This window comes from Brachionichthys hirsutus, chromosome 5 (assembly GCF_040956055.1).
Source record: "Brachionichthys hirsutus isolate HB-005 chromosome 5, CSIRO-AGI_Bhir_v1, whole genome shotgun sequence".
NCBI classification, from domain to species: domain Eukaryota; kingdom Metazoa; phylum Chordata; class Actinopteri; order Lophiiformes; family Brachionichthyidae; genus Brachionichthys; species Brachionichthys hirsutus.
In genome coordinates this window covers 12,931,997-12,944,329 of record NC_090901.1, presented here as the reverse complement: position 1 = coordinate 12,944,329, position 12,333 = coordinate 12,931,997, and the positions used below count along the sequence as shown (strand labels likewise).

The 12,333-nt window shown below is 40.8% G+C and overlaps 1 protein-coding gene across 1 annotated transcript; it reads left to right on the top strand.

Annotated features, from left to right (window-relative positions):
- The first annotated feature begins 1,094 nt into the window (after positions 1-1,094).
- cetp (cholesteryl ester transfer protein, plasma) lies at positions 1,095-11,512 on the top strand. The gene is made up of 17 exons (XM_068739716.1): positions 1,095-1,239; positions 1,671-1,785; positions 1,911-2,042; positions 2,198-2,268; positions 3,020-3,107; positions 3,216-3,285; positions 3,389-3,449; positions 5,130-5,221; positions 7,424-7,523; positions 8,227-8,306; positions 8,514-8,564; positions 8,672-8,824; positions 9,101-9,168; positions 9,299-9,341; positions 9,661-9,733; positions 11,156-11,241; positions 11,334-11,512. Exons 1-17 carry the CDS (start codon positions 1,095-1,097, stop codon positions 11,409-11,411), a joined length of 1,506 nt encoding a protein of 501 aa, XP_068595817.1. The 3' UTR covers positions 11,412-11,512.
- Positions 11,513-12,333: the final 821 nt, after the last annotated feature.

Here is a 12,333-nt window from a genome sequence, read left to right as displayed (position 1 = left end):
TACAATACGGCCACCCAAGGGTGGAACAGATTGACTCCCGCCCTCAAAACATGCACCTCTTTGGCCTCCTTCAAAAAGGCCCTAAAAATACACCTTTTAGGGGGACAGAAACGGAGATAGTCATCACGACTCTCTCCGGATCAAACCCCCCCTCCTTTTTTTTGTCCACCTATGTTGCACGTATTAATTGCTTTAGTAATTTATTGTAATTTATGTAAGTTATTTATTGTCATTTTGCATCAGTGGTGTAATTTATTTTAGATTAATTGTTAGTTTGCACTGGCGGTGTAATAACATTTTATTTTTGTGTTTCTAATGTTACGTTGCATCAATTGCGTAATTTAATATTGGTTTTATTTTTATTTGTATTGTTATTTGTGGATGATTTATGTACGAAGGACTTTCAACGGAAACAAGCCCGCAAGGGCTTTTTTGAAATGCTCCTTTTAGACAGGATGTTTGACGTTATTTGTACTGTAATACATGCTACTGTGTGACTGTACTTGTACTCTAACATTCTATCTAATAAATATATTCATCATCATCATACAAAGCCTGAGGCTTTGTATGATACTCAAGCCTTCGTGGAACAGCACAGCATTAAAGCCTGAGGCTTTGTATGATACACAAGGTTGTACTTTGACCAGTCTAAGGGGGGCAAATCTGAGTCAGTGTTTGTCCTTCCATCAAGGACCCCTCACTGATTGGATAAAGGACAAGGGTTCCAGTAGATATCTGCAGCACACAGAGCCGATCTGGCAGTGAGACGAACTGAGTTAGTGGAAGGGGTAAATTATTCCCTCAGAAAGAACCAAAGAAATTCTGAGAAGGTTGGCTGAATTTTGCGTCGTTTATTGTGTACAAAAACAGATCAGCCACAGTCTCAAAGGAATTTAGGTCTAGCAGGGACCTAAAAGAAGACTTTTAAAGTCCCATGGACGTGGGCTGAGACTGACAAGTACTGCTGAGGAGAATCCCGGATTCAGCTGTGTGACAGCGCTTCGGTTGCAGCAGAGGGAAACGTCAACTTACAGTTAAATGAAAAACATTTCCACACGGTCAAAAGTCTCGACCGACTCTCAGAGAGGTGCACAATGACCCGGGAGGTTTTCTCAGAGGTACTGCTCCTGCTGTTGCTCTCTGGGTTTGGGGCTTCCCACGCCTGCCTGCAGGATCCGGCGTTGGCCTACAGACTCACCGGTGCCGTGTGCCGTCTTACCTACCCTGCAGCTGTTGTACGTAAGTGGCGATTTGAGATTTCTGATGCCTACTCAATTTAAACAGTCGTAATTTGGCTTTCCTGGACAAAATTAGGGAGTTCATGATGGATTTCGCATCCATGCTTCTCAAAATCACAAGTGTTTAAAATGTGAATCATTTAACGTCCTAAAGAAAGCCGTATTCTTTCTGTGCATCATTGCATCTGGTCGGGGTTTTTCCCTTTTCGTAGCACGAGCAAACAGCACTAGCAACCTGCTGGTAGAAAAGTGGTTTGTTTGTTTTTCTAACTTTTTGCAAAGAATCCAGTCAGTAATTTTTGATTCTGATTTTTTTTTTTTTACAGTGGCTTATACAGTATGTGTACGTGGGAGCGCCACTGCTTGTGTGGTTTGTGCTTCCTTACCTGACTGCTACACACCTGTATTTAAGTAGTATCTGTCTGTTGGCAGTGAATGAGAAAACCACTAAAGTGATTGAAGCCGCATTCCAGCATGCACGATACCCAAGTCTGAAGGGAGAGAAATCCTTGTTCCTAATAGGCATCATCAAATATGGCCTGGACAAGTATGAGGAAACACACACACACACACACACACACACACACACACACGTGCATACATAGTATACACACTTGCACAGTGGGAGCAAACAAAGTCTCTATAATCATGAACATTTTCTCCATTGACCAGTTTGGAAATTCAAAACTTGTCGATTGGCCGGAGTGAATTTGATCTTCATCCAGGAAAAGGCATTGCCATGGCGATAAGCAACGTGTCTGTGGTCTTCAAAGGGACCATCCAGTACGGCTACGGCAGCTGGCTGTGAGTCTGACTTTATGTTTATCCACTCAAAGCAACCCCAATGATTGTTCTGTTCTCTAGAGCCTTCGTGGAACAGCACAGCATTATTAGAACAAGGACAGAAGATAATATTACACTAGTTGTTGATACTTTTGTTTTACTTCTTTTTCATCTAGTGTCAACCTTTTACATTCAATCGACTTTGAAATTTACTCAAAGATTGATCTTGGAATCAACCCCAAACTTTGTAAGTATTTTATTGTCTGTGAGTAAAACGAATTTTTGCTGACATTTCTTTTCCTAACTTAACTCTTTGAGTGCCAATCACCTCTAAAGACATTTTTTTAAAAACCCAAACATTCACTGGCAACCCTGACATTGAAATCCGCCTCTCTTCAACGGCAAATAACTCCGTAACGGAGTTACTTTCATTTGGCAGGTTTGGCGTTTGCATAGTCAGAGTAAAGGATATTCTGTCGGTTTTGGAAAGTCTGAAAAAATATGTGAAAACAGGGGCTCTCTGCATATAGCTGAGTTGAAAATGGCTGGCACTCAATGAGTTAAAATGAATACATTTGAGCCTCTGTTAGGACATGAAACAAAACCACATTGTGCTAAATGAGAGGCTTTAATTTTCTGAGAATTTGTAGTTTGAATCGATGACACCTGGCATGGTTTATTCCATTTAATTTGCACATGGACCGTGTCTTTACCGTTAGCTATGTTGTTTCGGCACCAAACTCACTGCCACAGTGTCTCTGTGCAAGGCAGTAAACAGATTCATCTGTGATATTTTTCCACCATGAGCCATCATGCTTACGTACATTACATTTGCGATCTCGTGACCTCACGGCACATAATGATGCATTTAAGTGTTTAGTGAACTGTAACCTATTTGTTTCACTTCCAGCACCGGATGATGCAAAGTAATACAATGAGATCTCGTCTTATCGTGTACCCCCAAACATATGCTCATTGTTATTTCCATCTCCCGTCAGACTGTGGAGAAGGAAAGGTAGCGGCAGACACATCAGATTGCTATCTGGATTTTCACAAGCTGCATCTGCATTTACAAGGAGACAAACAGTAAGTTGCATTAGCGAGCCCTCACGTACTCGACAGAGCAGCGCGAGAAGCGTTTGCCCTTTGTAAGTGTTTCAACCTTGTGGAAATATGCTTTCTGTTTCGGATCAGACCAAACTGGCTCAAAAGGCTCTTCACTGATTTTATCACCTTCACTGTCAAAATGGCCATAAAAGGACAGGTAGAAAAAAATAAACTTCATCTTTTACACGTCACTTTTCAGTCTGTCGCTGAAAGTTATGAAAAATAAGCCAATGTCTGCTTTTTCTGTTCTACAAATGCAGATTTGTCAGGAGATAAACAAGGTGGCAAATATATTGGCTGATTTCATACAAGACACAGCAGGTGTGTATGTGTGTCCCTGCACTAACTCCTCCTGTCTTCCAGATCCTCCTCCTGCAATCAGCCCATTCCGGTCACCTGTGCTCCCGCGCTCACCTGCAGCTAATCGCTCTTCAGCCCCGACTCCACATGCACTCAGCTCAGACGCCACACCTCGCAGATTCCCCTTTGACAGTTGTGCGTTTGGGTTTTTACCTGCCTTGGGCCGAAACGATGTGAGAGGGCCATTATGAAATAAATATATATATATATACACACACACACGCACACGTATATATGTTGACAGAGTCAACATCTGGAAGTTGCTTGTAGCTCACGTTTATGCTCGCATCTCGAAGAAGACTGTTGCTTGCAGGCTTGCTCGTATCGGAACGCTTGTGTCTCCAGGTATTACTGTACTTACAACGAAACGCCAACATTCCCGAGTTGACTGTTGTACAAACTGACTCCCCTTCTGCCCTCTCTCCATTCATCCTTGTAGTTACTGATGTTTTTAAACTTTACTTTCTCTTCCACATCGGTTGTGTGTCACGGGCCGAGGCAGATTTGAACCCAAATGCACGACATGAGAAGGATAATCCAGAAACTGAGCTTTATAGTTCAAAACCAGGCAGTCAGTCCAAACTAGCAGACAAATCAGGATAGGGGCAGGCATTGAGGCCGTCCCAAAAAAACAGGGCCGAGGTCACAAACTTACTGTTTAGTTATTAACGGAATAATGACGATAAAGGTATTTCTATTTGATTTGATTTGAAACCGGCTAATCAGGATAGGCAGGCAGACAGATCCCAAAAACCAGGCAGGGCAGATAAACAGGAATCAGGATATAGAGTGCTAGAATGATGGAGCGGAATCACGGCAATCTGGCAAGGGTGTAGTGTCTGAGCAGAATATATGAAGGGATGAGATTAAACAGATGGAAGTCAGGTGGTCACGGCGGCGCAGGTGATGGGAGGAGCTAGATCTGATAGATGATAATCTGCGTACCGGAGGATGATATGAAAGTTTAATGTTGATGCGGCCGGCGAGTTTCATGAGTTATTTTGTTTTATTTAATGAATGCTATCTCAAGAATGTCTTTATGAGTTTATGATTGTTAAAAATGCTGAAAAGAGGGTCAAGTTTTCAACCTACTTGTCTACAGCAACATTCTCCATTGCTGCTCCACATGTGCTGCGGGTTTCCTCGGGACGCCGATACGATCGTGACGATGCATGCAGATGATTTGTTATCATAATGAATCTGCAAATTGATGATCAGATTAACGGCCGACACCGATGTTTCGTTAGCAATGTCACCGGGGGGGGGGCGTCCCATCGGGCCACTCGCCACCCCACTTCCGAGTCCGACCCACCTCGGTCATAAAGTTGACGGCGCATCGGCGTTGGCTTGAATGTATCCTTGGATCCATTATAAAAAAATCACACTAAATAACTGTATCCCATTGTTTATGTATATAATACGTAATATATATAACTATTGGAACAACACATCATCATTAGTGTAAAACTAAGCTAAACTAACAAAAGAAATGGTCATCACCGACGTCCCCCAGACTCCGCCTCCTGTGGCCCCCAGGTAGTTTGAGTTTGAGACTGCTGGTATAGACAGTATAGCTGTCTCAAATGTGTTGGTGTTCATATCTGATCTGGCATGAGTCTCAAAATTAGTTCATTTCCACAGAGAAATTCCTCACAGACGGAGACATCAGTGTGGACATCGGCGTGACCGCTCCCCCCGTCATCACCGCTAACTACATTGAATCATACCACAAGGTAAAATAATGGCCAAAAATAAAGGCACAACATGCAACACAATCAAAAAAAACAAACAGTTGGGCCGCTCAGCATAACATTAATAAAACAGAATATCATATGATAATTCCGTCTGACATTCAAATCAATTGAAAATTTGCCAGAATCTAAGGTAAAGAGTCCAACAATTTAAAAACATTTATATTCACATATTACAATTAATGACAACCGTAACCCTCCAGGAGTGAGTTATAGTAAATGGATTGCATTTATATAGCACTTTCTACACCTTCGCGGTGCCCAAAGCGTTTCACAATTAGGCCTCACATTCACCCATTCACACGCTCACACACTCCCCCACACTCACTTCACATAGTTCAGGGGTGCCCAAACGGTTCCATGAAGGGCCGAGACGCTGCAGGTTTTACTTCCAGCCGGTTCCTGAAGCAGGTGATTTTAATTATGAACACCTCCTTCAATTTGAGAAAAGGTACTCATTAGCTATCAGCTGCTGGAGAGACGCTTGGAAAGGAAACTTGGAGTGTTTCGCGCCTTCCATGGAAGAGTTTGGACACCTCTGACACCCCTGAAAGACACAAACGACTACTGAAAAGGCATCTGGTGCCTTTCAGAGGACTTTTTCAGGGTTGCCTCTGTTTATTCTATCAAAACAATGTACCGTCATTCTGCTGCCTCCCAGGAGCTTCAGAGTCAAAGAGTCCAGGTCAAACCTGCCCCCCCACCTCATTGGAAACACATGAAGCTTCATGAAGAACAGACTTCCACATTGAAACTTTAACAGTCAGTGTTCTCTCCTCCCAAACATTTACTAAATATTGTTAAAAGAAAAGATGAGGTAAATAAATGATAGACATGAATCAGTTCCAACATATTAGAAATGTTGAAATTACTGATTGTCTCAAGAAAATGAATGAATTATCAGTGTGGGCATGGAATACACGACTCACAAAAGTTAGGGATGTTTGGCTTTGACACTGGGAGGCTTCAAACGGGATGTTCTCGGATGACAGTGGCCGCTGAGCTGAGAAAAACTGTTTACATCAGCGTGGCCTGCGTGCTAGAACGCCACCCGGCACAGACGTCATCACCTTGCATGGGCCAGGGAGCATTTATGCTGGATGAGAGACTAGCGGGCCTCGGTCCTGGTCTCTGATGAAAGCTGATTCACAGCGAGCAGAAATGATGTCTGCAAAAGGGTGCTGGAGGCGTCGAGGAGCGCGCCGTGCATCAGCAGGTGTGTCTAGTCAATATAAACCTGCCCTACACTTTGTGAATGGCGCAGTGACCAGCCCATTCTACCTGAATAAAACCTCATTAATCCAATCACTGTGGCCCTGGATGGAAAACACAGGCCTAACCTCATCTTCATGCGTGACAATGCTCCAGCTCATTGGGGTCACATCCTCAGGGAGATGTGACCCCAATGTGAGACTGGACTACTACCTCGAATGGAGTGGCCTGCACTTTCTCCAGACCCAAATCCCATAGAAGGCCTATGGGACCAGCTGAGTCATCACAGAGGCTGGTAAATCTGTACCCCAGAAGCTCGATGGCTTGAATAGTGGGAGGCCAAGCCTGAGCAGACAATAAGTTGACTTGTAAACAACATTGGAAGTCTTTGTCGAGCTATAATTGAGACATTGATTTGTGTGTGTGTGTGTGTGTGTGTGTGTGTGTGTGTGTGTGTGTGTGTGTAGGTGTGCATGTGTGTATTTTCCCACCACAGTTGTCTCTTTCTATTTCAATAGATTTCTTGAGATGAGAAACCCGCCATCGCATGAATCTATTGAAATGCCCTACATTCATGGTCACTGTATTGCAAACATTTTACACTTTCCATTAACGTCAGCCAAAAGCCAAATATCCTGAACTGTTTGTGAGACGTTTAATATTTGTTGTGAAATTACAAGAATTTATTCTACAAATGATTGCAAATCATTGCATTGTGTTGCACTTCAACAATGTCTAAACCTTTTTGGACTTGGGGTTGTACATCATCTTACAAGTGTTTCAGACGAGTTTTAATTGACTATGCTCATATGTACATAGAGATTATTAATACTCGTAGTTAATGAGTTTACTACTCTGTCTCAGGACTCTGCCTCCTCACACTTGCATCATGTTCTATTAATACTTCACAACTGAGTTTACATGTAAATAAGTATTTCTGTTTCAGTAAGTTTGTCGTTCTGTTCATACTAGGGGCTGACCAAGTACAAAAATACTTCTGCTGTCATCAGTGAATCTGTTTTCCACCCCAGTCAGCTGACTGAAAACAGGATGCTGTACTTTTGGTTGTCAGGTGAGTATTTCTGCTTCATATTTTCGTTTAAGATGAGCTGTAAACTGCATAGTTAGTGAATTATGGTTATTATTATTATTTAAGTTATTATGCATTATTATTATATGCTGTTGTGTGTGTGTATTAATATGTATATGTACGTGTATATGTATTCGGCATTGTTTCCTTGCTTTGGCTTGTTCTTTTATCATTTTTATTATTTGTTGTTTACATGATCGAAACAAATAAAAATAAATAAACAAGAATAAAAATAAAATAAGATGAGTTGAGCGCATCCATGCAGAGGGGAGGCTGATTGTGAGACGGGTTGCAGGCAGCTGAGAAAACGCAGGCACAGTGGATGAACTTGATTGAGTGAAGGGATGTGGTGACGGCACTGAAATAACAGGAGAAGTTATGACTGGAAAACACTAAAACGGGAAGAATTCAAGAATACATTGAAGTCCTGGCAGGAATCATAGCATAAATATTCCATATCTCATGATCTACATTGTCTTAATTTATTTTACGGGGTTTCTTGGAAAATCTACTACTGTGAGGCGTCAGTTGTCAAACTAATAATAAGTCTGATGTCATTCTAATTTCTAGGGTTATGTTACCATCGCATACGTTATATTTAGCTACTGTGTCATGAGATTACTGCTAGGTGATATTGCAAATGGTACTCCTTTGTGCTAAAAGATGTAATTTCCTTCAACTCCAGATGAGTTATTTAACCCGATGATTGCTGCTGCCCACCACGATGGCCGTTTCCAACTGAATATCACTGGAGAGCAACTAACTGTGAGTTTGTTGCCACCACAGAGTAACCTGCAAAGAATCCAGGTTGGATACAAAGTCCTGTTGATAAGAGATCACAGTAAACTGACTAATAATCCTTTTGGTTCTGCAGTCACAAAAACTCCATGTTTGCTTGTAAAATATTTGAACATGGATCTTTAAAGTGAAATTATTCGCATTTAATTTTTCATTCTGGGATTGTGATTCCAGGACCCTATAAAGGAACATTTATCCAGTGCTACACCTGAATTTATTAGAAAGGTATCATGGAAAACATCCTCATCATGCACATCCCAAAAATACAAACATATAAATCTTTGTTGCATGACAAATATTCTTTTTTTATTTTTATTTGTTTGTGCGTTCAGTGTCTGCTGGAATCAGGTTCTCCGGAGTTAAGAGTGTGGAGTTCCACTGTTCCTTATCTAAACACATCCACCTCAGGTACAACTGTCTGGACGAAGGCTTCTGGGAATCTCTACTGTGGGAGTCAAACCTTACCAATACTCTTTTTCGAAACGGTACGCTGCCACTTATTTGGACTTATTTTCAGCACATGAACACAAAGGATGCTTTTGACCATAGAAATAAATAAATATGAGGTTCTTGCCAGTGACTTCCACTGCATATGCTGTTTACCTGTGTGAGAGTCTCTGATATTTAGAAGGTCCCTGAGAAAAGGACCTGACGACTGCAGGTGCATCGGTTAGAAAGGAGGATTCAATTCAGTTGTGTTGTGGTTCACACCAATATATTGTTACGTCAATACTGGTTCTTGGTTTGTTTTCAATATCTAGGCTGTGGCTGTGACCGTCACTGCATCCTACGCTGACAAGAAACTGTTATTGCACAGTGTCTCATCAGAGTAAGAACTTCTGTGTTCATTTTTACTCGACCTACTGAGCCTGTAGACGATGAGACAATGCCGTGGTTTGTAAATCCAGCTTTATGTTTAATCCTCAGTTTGATGTGCACTGACTCTCCTTTCTCTCCAGGATCTTTGTAGACAAAGCTGAGCTGCCCTTCCAAAACCAGCTGGTGAGTCTTTGGTTTATTTATTTAACTTTTGTTTTTCCTCAATGACAATTTTTAAATTGCAGTAAATTTAAATAAAGATAAAGCTTTACTATTTATAAAAGCTAAACATTTTGACAGTAAGTTACGGTATATGAATAAGAAATATATTTTTGTAAATGATTTCCTGTTACAATTCAATATGATATGATGAAAGTAAATATTTTCTCTTTTAATTAAAATTATTTTAGATAAAAGTGGTTGTTAGAATAATATAGATGTTTTAATATTTGGATGTTAAATACAACTTCATTGATACTCATTAATAATTGCCAATTTCCAGTTGCTGCATGAGACACAACTGGAGTTCATAAGAGAAGCTGTGGGAAAGATTGGCATTCCAAAAGTGCTGTCTGGTAAGAAAACAATATATGGACATAACAACAACAACAACAAGAAAAGCACTCACAGAGAAAAACCTCCACCAAGCAGCTTATTCCACTCCTAATTGGATTTACACATCCACATTGAACGTTTTAACAATATTAATATCCATTAGAGTCCTTTCAATGCTTCCTTACTGCTGATTTGTCCATAAATGGAATCTTCTGTATGCACAATCTCATATTATATCAAATTCCCTGTTCATACTTTTATTTGTATACGTGAGAACATTTTTAGATGCTTTAATTAACAAAAAGAAATGTTCTTACATTCTCAATGAAACCTATCAATTCACGGAAGTCGAAGATAATTTATTACAAAAATAACACACGTCAAGTTTCCCAAAACCAGTGGCATGCGCTGTTGCCTCACAGCAAGGTGGTTGCGGGTTCGAACCCGGCTTGTGTCCTTTCTGTGAGGAGTTTGCATGTTCTCCCCGTGTCTGCGTGGGTTCTCTCCGGGTTCTCCGGCTTCCTCCCACCACCAAAAACATGCAGCCTAGGCTGATTGGTGACACTAAATTGCCCGTAGGTGTGAGTGTGTGTGGCTGATTGTCTGTCTCTGTGTTGCCCTGCGATGAACTGGCGGCTTGTCCGGGGTGTAGCGTTTGGAAAATGAATGAAGTTGCCCAAAACACATGAGATTAGAAAAACACTCAGTAAGTGCAGACCTCCGCTAAGCAGCTCATTCCCCTTGTAACTGGATTTACACCGTCCACACGGTGATCTGGATCAGCACCAAAAGGCTCTAAATTGTTCTTGTTATCTTTATACACCAAACATGAAAAGTGAAAGTGAATCAGAGTTGATGTGTATATTAAATGATCATTCATAAATGATAATTTAATAAATGAATTAATAAATAAATGTAATTAATCAATGATCATTTAATAAATGATTTTTGAATCCATAAATGCGGTTTTCAAGGTTAAAATTAAATATTTGTTCCTGACCTCATTCTGGATCAGATCTAGAAGACATTTTGTATGATACTGCACATTTGACTATTTCACGAATGTGATGTTTGGTGAATGAGTTTAATGCATATTTTAAAATATATGATTTTTTTAAAGCATCCATTATAAGTAAATAGAAAAATCCGGATTTTTAAAAATCCATAATCCTGCTAAACGCAATGTGTACCCCCGTTTTTCAAGAAATCGCTACAGTATCTGCAATCTGAAGAGGAGTATCCGCAATATTGAGGAGGAGAAGTTGAGGCTCCATTGATTAATTTTTTAGTTATGTTGCTAACAGACAAAAAAAAAACAACGCTGGTGATTTCATAGATATACAGACAGACCGATGGCTAGAAGGATGGATGTTGGATGGGTATTTTTTGCATTCAGTCCAGGTTCCGTTCCAGGTTTTTAGTAATACTGTTGTGTTTTGCAGTTCTTGCGATTGAGATAACCCGGTTGTTGGACAAACAGGGAGCTTACCTGTTCGACATATTCAACCCAAACATCCATCCCCGAGATGTGAGTGTGCTCTTTTAAATGATTTCCTTTTGTTCCCTGCCCTTTTCGTCATTCTCTGTAACGTTGCTTCTCTCCTTCCCTCCATCTCACAGGGCTTTGTGTTGATTGAGTTGGATTTTGGTTTCCCTCATCATCTTCTCGTTGAGTTCCTCAAGAAGACTCTCGAATAACTCGCCAACACCTGCAAATCTTGTGCCAGATTTAGTTTTAGACACTGAAGCTGTTGCTTTTATTGCTATTTTGCCTTTCGCAATTATAATTTCTAAGCTATATGGCCCATTTTGAAGTATTGTTTTGCTTGGGTGAAACATTTGTTCAATTTTTAAGTAAAATCTAGAGTCGTAATTGTCGAGTGTATGATTTGAAGCCGTTATCTTTGTTTGATGTGTTAACATCAAACATTTAGTTGCACATGCATGGATAGTACTAGCTCGGTAGTTTCAGGATGCATTCAGACTCCTACTGGCCAAGGATGGATGAGCAAATATATTGATTTAAGTATCTTTAAATGTGTTCAGGCGGCTGCACACAGGGGGGTCATAGGTCACTCATGTCCAGCTCAAGCCTTTGCTTGATTGGACATCAAAACGCCCACTTTTAGATGGCTCTCTTGAAATCAATTGGTCTTCAAGGTCATACAATCTGTCTACTTGTTGGAATAGTCTCTACAATCATCATTTTTCCCCAGAGACTCACTTGGGCTTGGCCAAATGAGGGCAGAAAGTGTTCATAAGAGTGGTGGCTGCATAGAGATGAGCAAGACTGGAATAGAGAGGCATCGTCAATAGAAAAAGATGAGCAGGAACTCCTCACATCAATCCTGAAAATGAAGTACTCTGCAGACCCCACCCATCCCCGTGTCCAGAAGACAGAATATAGTGAGCTGGAGTTACCTTGGACCATTGTTGGGAAATTTTCACTGTTTATAACCATTATAACTGATGGCAACAAAACAGAGGGAGTCAAACACACAACTCTGGGGTGTTTCTTAGTGTGTAAAAAAGAAAAGAAAGGCAAAGTCAAAACCACAATAAACTCACTGAAAAACACGTCCCTGATGGCACTACTTTATGTGTTTGTTCTGCTGCTGCA

What these genes read in the sequence shown, in the direction of transcription:
- cetp (XM_068739716.1), top strand. Translation starts at nt 1,095, where the DNA reads ATGACCCGGGAGGTTTTCTCAGAGGTACTGCTCCTGCTGTTGCTCTCT. An exon ending in GCTGTACTTTTGGTTGTCAG is followed by an intron (nt 7,524 to 8,226) that starts GTGAGTATTTCT and finishes CTTCAACTCCAG; the next exon opens with ATGAGTTATTTAACCCGATG. An exon ending in TCACTGGAGAGCAACTAACT is followed by an intron (nt 8,307 to 8,513) that starts GTGAGTTTGTTG and finishes TTGTGATTCCAG; the next exon opens with GACCCTATAAAGGAACATTT.